Raw genomic sequence first — 17,928 nt, forward strand, 5'->3', positions numbered from 1 at the left:
GATTTCATGAATATGAATATTTTCTAGTAATATTTTTTGACCGTTGTGCTATGCTAATTAGTGTAGTTGATGACAATTCTCCCGGATCCGGGATGGGTAGTTCCAAGAGGTTTTAATTGAGTAGGCAAGCACTTGTCGAGTTCGGCTAGACGCCAGCCGAACTGAAGCATGCTGACTCCTAAAGAAGGTGAGGGATGGAAGCAGGATAGAAGAGTATATAGCATAAACATAGAACATAGGAAAACATAACAAGACCAGCTTACAATGAGGTACCAAATAAAAAGACAGGAGTTGGTTGGCTATGTGAGCTCTGAGTGGTTCCTTTGTTAATAGGAAAGCCAGATCCTCAGATAGAGAGCGCTCACATCTGCCCACATACCGCTTACAGTTATGGGTCTTATTATTTACATTGGTACAAAAGCTTCCATACAGAAGAAGAAGGTCAAAAAGGTTACACGTCACTCTGATATAGTGTTGATTAAACTGGGCATCACTCGCTTAATAACATTAATGACCATTGGTCTTGAGTTCCATGCTGTTGTTGATTATGCAGTCAGTGAGTCAATGGCTCTGCTTGACTGACGTCATTCTCTGAAGTTGAATGAGACTCCATTCCTGGAATATAGGCTTTGAATGAAGATCCTTCCATGTTGTGTTCAAGTATAAGGACCTGCTTAAGCACAATGCAATGGTGTGACCCTGTGTAAACTCAGGAGAAATTAGAAATTATATCTCCACAGTAAGCATTGTAAATGGTAAGAAGTGATCACATCTGCCTTATACACTACATGACCAAAAGTATGTGGACACCTGCTAGTCGAACATGTCATTCTTAAATCATTCTTAAATCATTCTTAAATCTTGGACATTAACATGGAGTTGGTCCCCCCCTTTGCTGCTACAACAGCCTCAAGTCTCTGGGAAGGCTTCCCACTAGATGTTGGAACATTGCTGCGGGAACTTGCTTCCATTCAGCCACAAGAGCATTAGTGAGGTTGGGCACTGATGTTTGGCGACTAGGCCTGGCTTGCAGTCGGCATTCCAATCCCAAGTATATTCCATGGGGTTGAGGTCAGGTCTCTGTGCAGGCCAGTCAAGTTCTTCCAAACCGATCTCAACAAATCATTTCAGTATGTACCTCACTTTGTGCGTGGGGGCATAGTCATGCTGAAACAAGAATGGGCCTTCCCCAAATGGTTGCCGCAAAGTTAGAAGCACAGAATCGTCTAGAATGTCATTGTATTCTGGAGCATTAAGATTTTCGCTCCCAGAGACGCTTGGCATTGCGCATGGTGATATTAGGCTTGTGTGCGGCTGCTCGGCCATAGAAACCCATTTCATGAAGCTACAGTTATTATGCTGACACTGCTTCCAGAGGCAGTTTAGACCTCGGTACTGAGTGTTGCAACCGAGCACAGATGATTTTGCGCGCTACACGCTTCAGAACTCTGCCGTTCCGTTCTGTCAGTTGTGTGGCCTACCACTTTGTGGCTGAGCAGTTGTTCACAATAACAGCCCTTACAGTTGACCATGGAAGCTCTAGCAGGGCAGAAATTTGAAAAAAAACTGAATTGTTAGAAAGGTGGCATCCTATGACAGTGCCACATTGAAAGTCACTGAGCTCTTCAGTAAGGCCAATCTACTGCCATTGTTTGTCTATGGAGATTGCATGGCTTTGTGCTCGATTTTTTACACCTGTCAGCAACAGGTGTGGCTGAAATAGCCAAATTCACTAATATGAAGGGGTGTTCACATACTTTTGTATATTTAGGGTATGTACTATAGGCATATTGTGTTGTACTATACAACGGCATTTCACTGAGTTTCCCTGTTCATGTACATAAACAAATGACCTAGTCAATTGACTCCTCTTGCCCTCTAGCAGATTGAACATAATAAGATGTGCTGTTGTAATACAATAAATCTTGCAGAGAGTACATTTCAAAAATACCTTTATGTAAAAAACAGTTTAATGGCATCTAAATGCCTTTTAAATAGACCTTAGTGGATTTAGTGACGCCCTTGTCCCATGGCATGAAACACTTTTTAAAAAACCTTTATTTAACTAGGCAAGTCAGTCATAACTGGGTTACGTTCATGTCAAACATATCATACACACAATGGCATTCTTATGTAGAGTGTAGAGCATACAAAAACACTGCTTCATTCTACGGGAGGACATTTCAGGGATGTCACTGTTGTATTAGTATAACTCACATTCATCTCAATGAATCTCAAAGACAATGTTTGTTAACTAAAGCAAACCATGTAAAATAGCCCCATTAAGTGTAATGAATCCATTAGGGCAGAAATTGATTTGTCTTTATGGTGGATCAATGGCAGGGGAAGGGACGATGAATGGAGGCAGGGGAATAGTGATTTACGCTATTCAGGAAGGACACGTCTCACTGACACCTCCAGGGATGGAAATAGGGTAGTTGGTGTTCGGAAATTGATGACCAATTCATTTTCTGTTGGGGGACAAGCCAGAGGAGCACACGTGTCAGGTAGATTCCAATGACTCTACCCCTCTATCTAGAATGTTAAGAACACTATCTAGAACATTCTAAGACTTAGCTTTTCAATCATTTCATGTGTGCCCTCCACAAAAGCGTACACCGGTGGGAACTCTCCATGGATTGTTTTGAGATATATTCATGCCATTCATGCCAGTTATTTGGTGCAGCTTTGCATCTCTCTCTTTAATTAGAACAGAAGGCACTTCACAAAGAGAAGGAGCAGAAATTCAGGGAGCGATAGGAATCATCCTCTTTTGTCCTCTGATTTATCAGACTGAACAGTGAAAGATTTCTCTCATTTTAATCACTGTTCCCCTGAATTGAAACAGGCCCAGGCAGAGCGAGCTACTGCAAATGCAGCCCCTTCTATGAATAGCAGAGTGGGTCCTATATTGAAATGCGCTGCACAATATTAGACGCCTCACACTTTTATGTATACCGCTGCTTTCTTGTGTATATAGCTGTGTATATGCCATCATTATTTATGGCCGACTGTATTGCTTGTTGACGTAGGCACAGACAATAAACAGAGTAGCCATGGTACACTTTATTTCAAAAAGTGACATTCATCTTAATACACTGCTTAATAAAGATCGCTTTCGTCCATGGCAATCTTCTCCAATTCGATGTATCTCAACAACACAGGCTGTATGGAGAGTGGCATTCAGATTCTGCCCATCTCTGAGCGTCCTGGCCCGGCCATTGATCCGCATACAGAGTGGAGTGTTGGTTCACCGTGGTGGAGACACAATGAGATCAGTTTACAGCCTCCCTCCATATTCTCTCGCCCATGACTGTTAAACTGCTGCTGATGTGCCGTTAAGAGTCGCTCACATCCTCTCTCTCTCTCCTCATTATCATAAGTTCTTCTCCCTCTCTTCCCTCTCCTCCCGACCACTTCAAAACTGTTGGGCCATTGTTTACTGCCTTCCCCAGCCTCCCGGGGTCTGATAAGGCACCGTTGTCCAGTGAGGTTTAATTAAAGAGCTCTATCGGTGAAAAGAAAGGCACACTAGAGCAGTCACTGAAGGTAAGAAGGTAGGAGACCCCAGATCTCTAGTGGAATACATATTTAATCACACAGAGCATAAGAGGTTCCGCTTTTAAAGGGCCCCTGTTGATTTTTTTTGCCATGACTTGAATGGCAAGTACTCTGAGAGACAGGCTAGTGATCCCTCAGTGATGGAGGAAGAGAGGTGTTTTCAGACTCATCTCCCTTACTCCCTGTTTAAGGCCGTGAATTCCAGGGATCCCATTTCTAAAGTAAATCGAATTAAAATATATTTTAAAAAATAATGCTGATTTTCCAAGCTTTATGGATTTACTCTCTCAAGAGGTCGGAAGTTAAAAGGTTGTAAATATTTATTTGGAAGAATAGATAGTCATAGCGTCTCATGAATATGGATCAGGCGCCAGCGTCAAGTGGAAAGGCAGCGGGTTACTAAAATGACAGTGCAGCAGTAAGTGGTACTTCAAATTAAACAATTAAGGTAATAATACAAGAGGCCCGATTTCATTTGGATTGTGAGTTACTCTTCTAAAACCCATTTACTAGCTAAAAGTACTTGAAATGTGACCCCTGGCTATATTGATTTCACATTTAGTGTTGATTTTGGGCTTCTTTGCTCACCACAAACTGTTATTGAATTAGGTTTATCTTTCCATTAGATACTAATGGGGCCTCATTTTTCTGGTAGTGCTAAAGTGAATACAACTGTCTGGGTTATTTCACTGTATATATTATTGGACCCTAGATATTTGGGGTGGACAATGGAGTGTGGTAATTAAATCTTCAATTACATTTTCACTGTGTTTTGGACCCGTTTTAAACACTATGTTGGCGCTACAGACTTCTGGGTTGTACCATTGGATGATGTCTTCTGCATCTGCTGATACCAACCATTAGCAAATTTTTCTACAAAGAGATAATAAGAAATCCCATATTGTCTATAATACTGTAAGCTCACATAGTTGCTGTCACAAACTTTAAACTCCACACAGTTGTCACTTACTAATTGGATATTAATTTCCCACTGAGTAAACAATTTCTGTACTTACAGCATTATTATGATTACATTTTCTATCATGGTTTTGTTCATTTGTTTATTGACATTTGTCAATACAACTCATGCATGTAACTGTTATTGTCAAATTTTACTTCATGTTCGACTTGTCGTCCTGATTGTCCTGAACAGAAAATGGCAAACACTTCAATGTTAGGCTAAATATGAAGGCAGAGCATGCAGATTAATGAAAGTAGTGAATTTCAGCTTGTTTTGTTGTGTTTACAATGAAGTTAACACCACATTTAATGCACAGTGCTGCGTTATTATAGGATTGTGCTGTATGCTTATCTACCTGCAGTGACATTTCTATGACGATGAGAAAGAAGACTTAAGCTTTCAAAAGATGAAAAGCAGTGAAGGTAGAAGTCTAACATTGACAGATATATGACAGCGAGTAAGTAATATTACTGGCGTGGAAGCGATTGGAAAAGGGATTCCGAAACAGACACATGACAGAAGGAGATTGAGAGTGACCTTACCTGATAGGTCTCTACCAACGCCTAGAGCCAGGCCATCTTTGATCCAAAGGACAACACCATGGTAGCCAGGAATGGAGCAGGGCAGGGTGACGGGCTGGCCGGCCACCACCACCAGGTCCTGGGGCTGCTGGGTGAACATGGCCTGGACCCCTTGAGAAACACACAGAAAGATAGATGAACAGTCAGATACTATGATCCAGTTCTATAAGACATTCAAAGACATCACCTTCAAAACAGCTAACCAAAAAAGGACTGGTGGAAGCACCTAACTCAAACGGACTGGCACAAACACCTAACCCAAACAGACTGGCACAAACACCTAATCCAAACAGATTGGTGCAAACACCAAACCTAACAAAAATCGAACCCAAAAGGACTGTTGCAAACACCAAACCCCTAACCCAACAAGATAGGTGCATTAGAGTTGTTCTGAAACTCTACTCAGAAAAGCAATCTTCATTTACATAGGATTTCACACATGCAGATTGGCTGCTCGCATGACACACACTCAAAATCACAGCCCTGTCTGCTAACACCACATCTCTGGCAGCCATTCCCTCACACTCACATTAATGTACTTCATCCATTCCCTTTATTAGCCGCATGGTGCTACCAGAGCTCAGGCAGAAAGTGCGGTGTGACGGACCCCATTAGGGGTGGTGGGGTGGACAGGGGGTACTGGAGGTGCAGTCGGGGAATGGCACTTAGTGAGACGTGTCACTGACATGCAGAGTGTTGGTGAGCATGTTGAGGCTCTGATATCTTTGAAGCTATCTCCCTCTGAGTCCACCTGAACAGCAGCCCTCCATCCCCTATTCCTTGGCATCCTACCACACTGTAGCACAAAGACCATTGGGTAATTGGAAGGTCTTCTGAGAGGAATAGCAGGGAGAAAAAAAGCCTTTTAAAGTCAGCCTGTCATCTGGGCCATAGTTCTCGCCTGCTTGCGTCTCGCTGTCGTCATCTGAAGCTGGGGTTGGCTGAGATGTTAGCCTCTCCAGCACATTGTGTTTACCAGGAGGTAAAGCATGGTGTTCGGCTTACTATAATGTAAAGACAGGCAATGCATCTTGGGATGGGGGGGAATAAGGAAGGAATCTCGACAAGTGACATGGTCTCAGATCAATAAGACGGACTCTCGTTGATTTCTCTCCTTTCTTTTTATCTTGTTTTTTAAAACTTTCAAGTGAAATTGTTGTGCAAAGTTTAGGATGGCCTTGGCTTTCCCTCTTATGTACGCACAAAAAACCCAATCCACACACAAACAAAGAAAATAATGAAGAGATATGTGCTTCCCCCCTGATAATTCTGTTGCAATATGTCCAAGGGGAATAAAAGTGGCAGATAGGAGAGGAAAGGTAACGGATTGCAATAATAGCAATAACAACAAACATAGTAAATGATGTTCCTGTCTTTAATGCACCTCTATCTACACAACATATCGGAATTGCTTACAATAATCCTGTTCTTTCATGCTTTGGGTTGTTGTTTTCCTATTTTCTGATAGTAATTACAGAGAAAAAACAGATTAGCTTTGTTTTTACAACATTAACACAAAGCAGAGAGAGGGACAATAATAGATGATAGAAATATAAACACAATGTCTTTACATCAGTGTAAGTATTACATTAGTAAACACATCAGTCATATTTAGTCCTGTGACCGATGAAACATGAGTGATAGCTAGTTAAAGGTAAACACAAGTCTCCATATTGATTTATACAAATTCTCCCCCACTGTATGCCGCATCTCGTGCATGCGCCCTCATTATTAAATCAACATCTGAAAAAATGAGCTGAGAATCTGTAAGCATACAGTATACTGGGCTATTCATCTTCGGGAACACGACGGGCCTCTCTGGCATGTTTTCCTGTGACGTTTTTGTTGTGTTGGCCTTGGGTATACTACCCAGACAGCCTTGTTCCGACTCCCCTAGGAGGGGTATATCTTGGCTGCACGCAGTGAACCAGTCAGTGCTCAGACACATGGTAGGAGAGACGGCAGCTTGTGAAATCTCTTGGCATGTGAGAGAAGAAGAGAATGCAAGAAAATTAGCTTCTTTTCCGCTCTCTATCCTCTCAGTCAGGATTGCTATTATCAACCACTTCAACCTGTGCTGTAATTGATTTAATGTCGGAGGCGTCTCCGCCTTGGCAGCACTAATACCCCCATACCTTCTCCATCTTCTAACCCGCTGTTCAAATCCCTTCTCCCCACCCTGTCAAAATCCTTCCCGTCATTGTAACAAATTAGACAGATTAGGATGATTTTCTCAGAGGTTGTCACAGCCTCTCTTCCTCCTGCATCAGGTCTTCAACTCACCAGTTATTATTATTATTCACAGCCTAGGATGATTATTTTAATTACTACTAACATCTAATTAAAACGGTAATGAAAAATAATTCAATGCCTAAAAACTCCTGCCAAAAAAACATGCTAACCTAAATATTCCCTTCTGGCGATACTCTGTTTCAAGACAGTAGCTTGGTTTCCATCCAATTGGCAACAGATTTTCAAGTTAATATTCTAAAATCTGTATAAAGGAAATACGCACACTACACACATTATGCACAAATTCCAGGTTCACTAGGTGAATAGAGACTAGATCAAACAGTGTCAAAGCTATTGTTAACCCCCCCCCCCCCCCCCAGTATTCATAAACCACCCCCTTAGTTGATGAAAGAGCCATTCTCCACAGACATAAATGCGGGAGCAAAGAGGTTTCTCAAGAGTACAGCCTCTCATAGACCCATACAGACGTAGGAGGGCTGCAGAAGTCTGTGGTAGAGAGAGAGGGGGAGAGAGAAGCTGGGAGATTAAGAGGTGCCCACCCACAGAGAAAAACAAGGTCCACCTGGTGTGGCCACTTGAGCAGCAAAATGGAGATCTGCTTCATTCACGTAAAAAGGCTATCTATGGCAGTCCACATATGTAGGTCACCAGAGGAGCACTGAGAACAGGGTAGGGGTGGGGGTTAGGGAGGATGGGTGGATGGGGAAGGGATGGGGGAGCAGAGTAAGCCCATTTAAGACTGGAGGTCCTTCAGCAGTGTCGGTGAAGTCACAGCCCTGTGCGTCGTACAAGGCTATGTCGCATCTGCCAGCTTTCGGCTCCGTTGGACAGCAGGGCGGCTTTAGCGGAGCCCCCTCATTTACCTCCTCCTCTTCCTCCCTGGGCCAGCTGCAGGGGCAGCCAAGCATGACGTGCAGTGGAGTGGAGACAACAGATTCCTCTCCTCCTCTCCTCTCCTCCTCCTCCCCCCATGCAGAAGAATGGTGGGTCGATAACACCAGATGATCAAAAATGAGGAGTGAGAGACAAAAAAAACTAAAGTGGAGCAAGAAAAACCCAGACAATTTTATAATAACAAATAGACAGTGAATGAAAAAAATGGTGGGGTTTTGGAGGTGCTGGTAGCTGGAGAGAATGCTGATTTCAGTGAGGCTCAGGTGCTGGAGGAGACAGAAGAGAGCAGAAATCCCTCTTAATAACGCTTTATTAACTTCTGCTAATGGAGGAAGATGAGAATGAGCCTTGTGAAATGTCTAGACAAAGCAATATGCTGAGATAAATGGGGCCTGATTAGAGGGGTCAGGTGTGTGTGTGTGTGTATGTGTGTAGGAATGTGGTGGCATTTGTAGAGATAGTGTAGACACCAGGTGACGATCACTGACGACAACCTGAGGGAGGGAGGTAGGGAGGCTTCCCCACCTAGCAACACCTCCTCAAGCTTAAACCTCTCACCTGTTTTCACAAAGAAATGATATAAAAAAGCGCTGACCAGTTAAGTCTCCATTTTTCTGTGAATGGGAGGTATGTTTCTCTCAGATGGAGATATCAGAGTGCCACTACATGATACCTTGGCGCGTCTCTGTCCGCAGCAATAGAATAAATGGGGTCTATACTTTGTTGTGTTTCAAGTAGGGCCATATAGAACATGAATACCTCTCACCATTGACCCATCGGCCTCCCGACCTCTGCTCAACCCCTGAGTGAACTTGCAGCTGCATCTATCTCTATTTAACTAACACAAATCACTGCTCATTCACACAACGCCTTTTGACTGAACTCTGTGGGTCAATTGATTCATTAAAGGCGGCAGACCTATGATTGGGAATGAAGGGCTGAGGGTTCTGGAGGAAGCAGGCTGTTAGAGGCGCTGAGCAGGTCCACATAATGCCTGTATGAGTACATTGCCTTCACCTAATGTTTTCATTTCACTTCAGATCATTTGTTTACAGTTGGATGGTGATTGCGTTTCCACACACTCTACACACTTCACCCAGCGCTAACGGCCTCGCTGCGGGCCCCAATCTCACCGCTGTCTGCCAATCAGACCTAGAAATTACCATTAGAGCCACACATCCAGTCCACTTGAGATTACTAATTAGAGCAGCGGCCGCCCAACGCCTGTCATGCCGTCCGCGTTGCCTGGAGCTCAGCTACGGATCATAAGCAGGGACTATTATCCCCCTGGTCTTCACATTTCCTCAGCCCTGAGAGAGCTAGAGAGAAGGTGGAATGTACAATAGGGAAGGTGTTTGCAAGGTAGTTTTGTGACAACTTTGGCCGAGCACATGGTATGGCTTCCCTGACGGCTATATTGGCATGGATATGCCAATCACCTGCCCCTCCTAACATCCCTCCCTATACCTCCTCTCCCACCCACTGGGCATGCTGTGTCGGTGTATTCATTTGCTGGGGGCGGCAGCTCTGTCTCCTAATCCTGTGCCTGTTTTCCATGGGGACTGTCTGCCGAGCCCAGCTACCTCTAATGAGAGTGTGAAATTAATGAATAAATCCCATCATTATTGTGTTTTCCTTTTCAACATCCAAGGCAACCTCAGTCATGTTAGAATCACCATCCACTCAGCTAGTGGGCCCCCACAGTTCCATTTCCTCCTGCCCAAAGATGAAAAGTGCCCCACTGAAGACAGATAGGAAAATGATCTAAGTGCAGCGACAGGCTTTAAATTTACCTGTGCCGAGGCGATGTGAGTTATTTGAGGACACAATAATGGGTAAAAGGACTCCAGCAGTTCTCCACTAATCCAAGCCTGAGGACCAAAGAAAACACAAACCCCAGCAATATGGATTACTGTATCTAAGCCCATCTCTCTCTAATTGAATTCTGCCTATTGGGCCTAACCTGATGTCTGGATCAATCTGAGCTCCCCACCTCTCTGCCTATATCTCCATAGCCAAATGTTTATCTACAGCTCATCCTTCCGGCTTATCACCCAATATATCGCTTTGGCTCCCTAATTCTCCTCACTCAATCCCCAACAAGGCACATCTCAAAACTGTGCATCCATATGTGCGATGTGTAGATTCCACAAGAAAGACACCAGAGAATGTGGACCAGCAAGTCAGGGAGGTCAGTGGATGAAGATTAATTTTACACTGGACCAACAAGTGTTAAAAATCGGGGATTAAAATAACTTCTTTCAGAAGGGCAGACCGCACTAACATTTTATAATAATAATAAAAAAACTTTATTTACTGAGGCAAGTCAGTTAAGAATAAATTCTTGACGACCTACCCTGGCCAAACCCGGACAACTCTGGGCCAATTGTGCGCCACCCTATGGGACTCCCAATCACAGACGGATGTGATGGGACTGTAGTGACGCCTCTTGCACTGAGATGCAGTGCCTTAAACCCCGCTGCGCCACTCGGGAGCCCGAATGTAGTCTTACTTTAAAAAGTAATCTTCCTTTGCTGGGAATGTGATACAAAATTGCATAAATATGACAGCACTTCCATGTCATTGGATTTTTGCAAGTTGATAACATCTAATCGGAATACAGACGTTCCCTGCAGGAAGTTTGTTTCAAGAGTCCCCACAGTAGCATCAAGTCAGGATTTTTGATTCATGTATTTCAGTGTATTCACTTCTGGGTTTTATGGGAATAAGATAACAAGAATACTACATGAATTAATTGAATGTGATTGTAACGGTTCTCTTCTATCTCCTCCTCTGATGAAGAGGTAGAACAAGGATCGGACCAAAATGCAGCGTGTAGATTTCGATCCATGTTTTAATGAACAAACGTAAAACATGAATCAATACAAACACTACAAAAATAAAGGACGTAATGAACGTAACGAAAACCTAAACAGCCTATCTGGTGAAAACACAGACAGGAACAATCACCCACAAACACACAATGAAACCCAGGCTACCTAAATATGGTTCCCAATCAGAGACAATGACGAACACCTGCCTCTGATTGAGAACCATATCAGGCCGAACATAGAACTAGACAAACTAGACATGTAACATAGAATGCCCACTCAGATCACACCATGACCAACCACAACATAGAAATATACAAAGTAAACTATGGTCAGGGTGTGACAGTACCCCCCTCCCCCCCCCCCCCCCCCAAGGTGCGGACTCCGGCCGCAAAACCTGAACCTATAGGGGAGGGTCTGGGTGGGCATCTGTCCGCGGTGGCGGCTCTGGCGCTGGACGTGGACCCCACTCCATAATCATTTTAGTCCACCTCCTTAGCGTCCCTAGATAGGTTACCCTCCTTAATGACCGCTCGGAACAGAGGGACAGCTCGGGACAGAGGTAGCTCGGGACTGATGGGTTGCTCAGCACTGAGAGGAAGCTCAGCACTGAGAGGAAGCCCAGCACTGAGAGGAAGCCCAGCACTGAGAGGAAGCCCAGCACTGAGAGGAAGCCCAGGCAGGTAGTTGGATCTAGCAGATCCTGGCTGACTGGAGAATCTAGAAGAGTCTGGTCGACTGGCAGATCTGGAAGAGTCTGGTCGACTGGCAGATCTAGAAGAGTCTGGTCGACTGGCAGATCTGGAAGAGTCTGGTCGACTGGCAGATCTGGAAGAGTCTGGTCGACTGGCAGATCTGGAAGAGTCTGGTCGACTGGCAGATCTGGAAGAGTCTGGTCGACTGGCAGATCTGGAAGAGTCTGGTCGACTGGCAGATCTGGAAGAGTCTGGTCGACTGGCAGATCTGGAAGAGTCTGGTCGACTGGCAGATCTGGAAGAGTCTGGTCGACTGGCAGATCTGGAAGAGTCTGGTCGACTGGCAGATCTGGAAGAGTCTGGTCGACTGGCAGATCTGGCTGCTCCATGCTAACTGGCTGCCCCATGCTGACTGGCAGCTCTGGCTGCTCCATGCTGACTGGCAGCTCTGGCTGCTCCATGCTGATTGGCTGCCCCATGCTGACTGGCAGCTCTGGCTGCTCCATGCTGACTGGCTGCTCCATGCTGACTGACAGCTCTGGCTGCTCCATGCTGACTGGCAGCTCTGGCTGCTCCATGCTGACTGGCTGCTCCATGCTGACTGGCTGCATCCTGCAGACTGGCAGCTCTGGCAGCTCCTCGCAGACTGGCAGCTCCTCGCAGACTGGCAGCTCCTCGCAGACTGGCAGCTCCTCGCAGACTGGCAGTTCCGAACAGGCGGGAGACTCCGGCAGCGCTGAAAAGGAGGAAGGCTCTGGCAGCGCTGGACAGGCGAGACGCACTGTAGGCCTGATGCGTGGTGCTGGCACTGGTGGTACTGGGCCGAGGACACGCACAGGAAGCCTGGTGCGGGGAGCTGCTACCGGAGGGCTGGGGTGTGGAGGTGGTACTGGAAAAACCGGACCGTGCAGGCGCACTGGAGCTCTTGAGCACCGAGCCTGCCCAACCTTACCTGGTTGAATGCTCACGGTCGCCCTGCCAGTGCGGCGAGGTGGAATAGCCCGCACTGGGCTATGCAGGCGAACCGGAGACACCGAGCGCAAGGCTGGTGCCATGTAAGCCGGCCCAAGGAGACGCACTGGGGACCAGCTGCGTAGAGCCGGCTTCATGGCATTAGGCTCGACGCTCAATCTAGCCCGGCCGACACGCGGAGCTGGAATATACCGCACCTGGCTATGCACCCGCACAGGAGACACCGTGCGCACCACTGCATAACACGGTGCCTGTCCGGTCTCTCTAGCCCCCCGGTAAGCACAGGGAGTTTGCGCAGGTCTCCTACTTGGCGTAGCCATACTCCCTGTTAGCCCCCCCCCCAATAAATTTTTGGGGCTGCCTCTCGAGCTTCCTTTCCAGCCGTGTTCCCTCATATCGCCGGCTCCTCTCTCCGGCTGCCTCTGCTCTCCTAAGTGCCTCCACCTGTTCCCATGGGAGGCGATCTCTTCCAGCCAGTATCTCCTCCCAAGTGTAACAGCCCTTGCCATCCAAAACGTCCTCCCATGTCCATTCTTCTTTACGCTGCTGTTGCTGCCTGTTGACACGCTGCTTGGTCCGTTGGTGGTGGGTGATTCTGTAACGGTTTTCTTCTATCTCCTCCTCTGATGAAGAGGTAGAACAAGGATCGGACCATAATGCAGCGTGTAGATTTCAATCCATGTTTTAATGAACAAACGTAAAACACGAATCAATACAAACACTACAAAAATAAAGGACGTAACGAAAACCTAAACAGCCTATCTGGTGAAAACACATAGACAGGAACAATCACCCACAAACACACAGTGAAACCCAGGCTACCTAAATATGGTTCCCAATCAGAGACAATGACGAACACCTGCCTCTGATTGAGAACCATATCAGGCCGAACATAGAACTAGACAAACTAGACATGTAACATAGAATGCCCACTCAGATCACACCCTGACCAACCACAACATAGAAATATACAAAGTAAACTATGGTCAGGGTGTGACAGTGATTCTCAACTGTAAACAATGTCTGTACTACATCTGTCTCTGCTGAGGGAGTCATAAACGTCATACATTAGTAAATGATCTTTGAAGCCATACTAGACTACACCATACACACAGCACTCTCAATTCTATGTAATTTCTCCTCAAATGGCTTTGTTCCAACTCAAACCCCGATCATTTGGCCTTGCCTCCAACTTATTAGAGTAAAATGCCACATTGTGATTGACAGCAGAAATGTACAATGCATCCCCCTCCATCTCGCCGCCAGTTGTCCTTCCTCCTGGAGACAGAGACACATGCTCTTGCCCTTCATCGCCACACGCTGATCAGTCACACACTAACCACTCCACCACTCCCTCTCCGACTGACAGTGCCGGGGCCATGATTGACGCATTTAATTATCTGGAGCGCAATCACTAATTCGACTACCTCACAGAACCGTGCTGTGAGGTGCATCAATTAATTAGTAGGGCATAAAGCAGAAAGCCAGAGTGCATAATACTCAAAGTCGTGGCATTTTCCTGAGTTTCTTTCATTAGGTATAAGGATAAGCTAGCTAGTTGCTTCGCTATACTGACTCCCTGCACTACTTTTCAATCTCTTTTGTTTCTTCCATTACTTCTAGACTGGACCGTGGGGACTAAGTGGCTGACAAGAAGTGAGGTGAGGCTGGACAATTATGAGGATGTGATGCATGAAGCGTTTGACTAACATTAACTACAGCAAGGTGAGGCCACGGCTGAGGCCCTACACCTCATCTATCTCTATTGTGCTAAACACCAATCAGATTGAAAAATAAGGGTCTTCTGTGGAGCACTGTTGGCACTGAAATCACGCCATAGTCATCCCCTTTTGAGATAGCTAACATACTGTATGATATTCCCTGGTACCCCACAAAAGACTATAATGGATGAGTTAGAGATTTAATGGATTCCTTTGCTATGATATACTTAGCTTTATGACATCATACTGGGACCTGATTACATGTTATCATGTTCTGAAGGTCAACTTCAAATCGACGGTCATTATAATCTTATCTATTATGATATTATAATAATTAATGACATAGGAAAATAGTACTGAGGAGATTGCGGGTCACCACGTCAGTCAGTCCCATATTAACTTTTCAATTATTTATCATTAATTGACTTCTTAATAGAGCTTAATATGCCAATTATAAGGTCACTTTCCTGATGTTTGGTCACATTGATATTTCATTGCATTCCCACACACACACAGATGTACACACAAGTATCGTAATATGAGCTTGGTTCTATAGTCATTTTTGTTGCCATTTTGTTATCTGTTCGATGTTCTCTACCTACAGTATATAGTACTCTAAATATCCCAATGCATGTTGTTAAGTTTAAAAGAACACAATAAACAAAATTGCTTACACCATTCAAACCAATGAGGGTTTGGAAATTAAAAGTAAATTATGTCAGAATCATCTTTTAGCAGATAGAACCTTATAGTCCAAGCTCTCGTAGTAGATAATAGCCTTTAAATGATGTTTGCTTGAAAGCAAGATAAGACACTTTGCTATTATTAATTTTTTTCTCTTCTGAAATATTCTGGATCTCTTCAGAGGGATTCTTTGAGCACAGAATGTCTGAAGCAGTCTGACTAACTGACACTTCAAATGAAAGGGCCTGGAGATGGACAAATGGTTAGCTTGCCAGCCAAGAATAACTCACTTTTGATATGCAGATGTAAATTAACTGGTATTACACCTGAAGCCTATGCACTGAAAGGCTTTAAGTGAGCTGTTCAGAAAATCAAATTCATTCGAATTGCTTTTGTCTTCATCCCAGTTACTGACAATTACATTTGATGTAGAACAAGCATTTTGAAAGACAGTCCATAAGAAATTAGGGTAATCATCATGGAACATTTTCTTTTTGCGGCAACCAGGAAAGAATCCACGTCTTCATGACAAAGCTACAATTCTATGTATTAGTGATGATGGGCCAAAACGATGAAGTTCGAAGTTAGATTTTTTTATAGATTCAGACTAGGTTCAGACTAGCCTCAAGGTTTTTCTCTTCTCTCCTGCCTGAATAATTAGATGAATTGTCTGAGCTGCACATTACATCATGTATTGGCTTTTCTGGATACTTCATCAATGTGGACAAAACAGAATCCCTCAGCCACAGCTTGCAAAGATATAGCAATAGTTAGCAATAATGAACATTTCATAAAGTGGCTGTGGAATCCATTAGATGAGGCATTGCATTGATGTATTTATCATCCCTCAGAATGTACGAACCCATTTTCCTCACCCGGACACTGCTAAAACAAATAAGCCAACATATCCACCAGGCCCTCTCTGCAATGTGATGGCTGCTGTTCTTATGAAGATTTGTCTCTGAGACTGTAAATACATGGAGCAGGAAAGATAAACACCGCAGCCGCGGGAAGCCTGTGTATTTATGCCCGCTCTGGCGCTGCTCGTTAGTGGAACAGGACAGTTGCTGAGGCACAATCAAGACGGATTGCTTCCAATGATGAGTTAAAAAAATTACAAATGGCAACGAGAGACAGCCTCATAGACACACTCTCTATCATCAGCCACAGGGGCAGAAAGAAAAAATATTGTTTCTACGGAATGCAGACATTCGAGTATCTAGTGCCAGAAACCTTTATTAAATCTTTCTGGCCTGCATCTTTCTTTCAGTTGGCATAAAATCAAGTCAAAAGAGCTTTAAGGCTTCAAAAGTTACAGAATGGATTCTTAAGTCATGTTCTGTCCTAAGTTAATTCTGTTTCCACATTTTTATAATAGACGGGAAGGAGGGCTAATGGAAATGGCTAGCCAGACAGCCTTTTGAGTTTTTAAGTGTTCAAATGTAGTAGAGATAAATATAAAGTTGGCCTATCATATTTTATTAGGGCTTTTTGCTTTAAACAATGGGACTAATCTGACCAGCGATTGTGATTACTGTCATGGAAAAAGAGAGTACCATGGGCTTGTTTCCAAGGTAACTCCAGTTGAACAGACATAACAGTTCACTTAGCATAGAATGCAATGTAACACAGCAGTCTCTCAGGACGTGTATTGATTGAAAACCCAGAGGCTATCTTTGCAAACTTTACTTATTTTTCTTTATTTTTTTAAACTTTGAGTTTTTCATAATGACAAGTAAAAACATAAAAGAGATGGTAATGAAAAATGGGTAGAAGGAGTGTGAAGATCAGATGTGTCTGATAGAAATAGAAGGGCCCCTTCTGTTTCCCCAGCATTGTAATTAGGTTCTTCCTCTATGAACTTCCTCCCTGGCTCTTCAGGCCTCTCCATCACACAGTGCAATGTGTAGTGGCAAGGCTTCAAGGAGATATCACAATGGGGCTGTAGCTGAGACATTAAGACCAAGCACTTTCTTGGTATAGTCGTGTAGTGAAACTCTTGATGCTTTGTAAAGGGAATACGTTTTTGCTAGAGATAGACCTTGAAAGGTCCAGTCACAATGTGCTTTTATTGGGATTGATCAGATTCATTATTGAGAGATGAGATCTTTGGCCAGCCTCGGTTGAGTTGCTTGATGGATGTGCTATAGAGAGGGCCTTCCTTCAATGGACACATCATACATTTAAAGGGAAAGTCCAATTTTCCATTACATGCTGTGTCACAACAGGTCGAGAGCCACACAGCCCTTTGTCAAGCCATAGCTCACGTTTTGTGGGTTGATGAGATAAAAGATACGGCTTTCATGGCATATTGGGTTCAAGGCATTGAGCGACTATCTCCTTTTTGACAAAAATTAAATAGAAAGACAGATGAAGTGTTTTGAAATAAGCCCAAAGGCATAACTGCCGTGTCATGAAAGGTGAGGAAATGTGTACAATTCACGTTCAGGGTCTAATAAATAGAGATAACCTAACCAAGTTAACAATATGTCAAGTTCTGAACTATATGCAGTGATATTTGATCAGCCTACTAAAGCTGTCAACCAGGATTGTAAAGAGAATGAAATATTATCAGCATCACACATTCTTCTGTGTGGAAGGTGTTTATTTTCTTCTGCTAAATGTATCTTGGAGCATATGCAACACCTTGTCTACAGGGAGTTTGTTTTGAAAATGTATTCACCCGGAAAAGTGTTTTGTGAATCTTATTACTGAGAAATATAGAGATGACAAAGTCAGCGAGCTTACGTAGGGGGTGCTAATCCCCAAACACTT

At 44.2% G+C, this 17,928-nt stretch overlaps 1 protein-coding gene across 8 annotated transcripts in view; it reads right to left on the reverse strand.

The window, feature by feature from the left end:
• Positions 1-17,928, reverse strand: part of kirrel3b (kirre like nephrin family adhesion molecule 3b) — a 211,039-nt gene that overhangs the window by 81,469 nt on the left and 111,642 nt on the right. For all 8 annotated transcript variants that reach the window (XM_036965155.1, XM_036965157.1, XM_036965156.1 and 5 more), the window contains exon 2: positions 5,065-5,214. In XM_036965155.1, coding sequence (XP_036821050.1) covers positions 5,065-5,214 — 150 coding nt within the window. The remainder of the gene's footprint in view (positions 1-5,064; positions 5,215-17,928) is intronic.

Source organism: Oncorhynchus mykiss, chromosome 27 (genome assembly GCF_013265735.2).
Source record: "Oncorhynchus mykiss isolate Arlee chromosome 27, USDA_OmykA_1.1, whole genome shotgun sequence".
Lineage (NCBI taxonomy): Eukaryota > Metazoa > Chordata > Actinopteri > Salmoniformes > Salmonidae > Oncorhynchus > Oncorhynchus mykiss.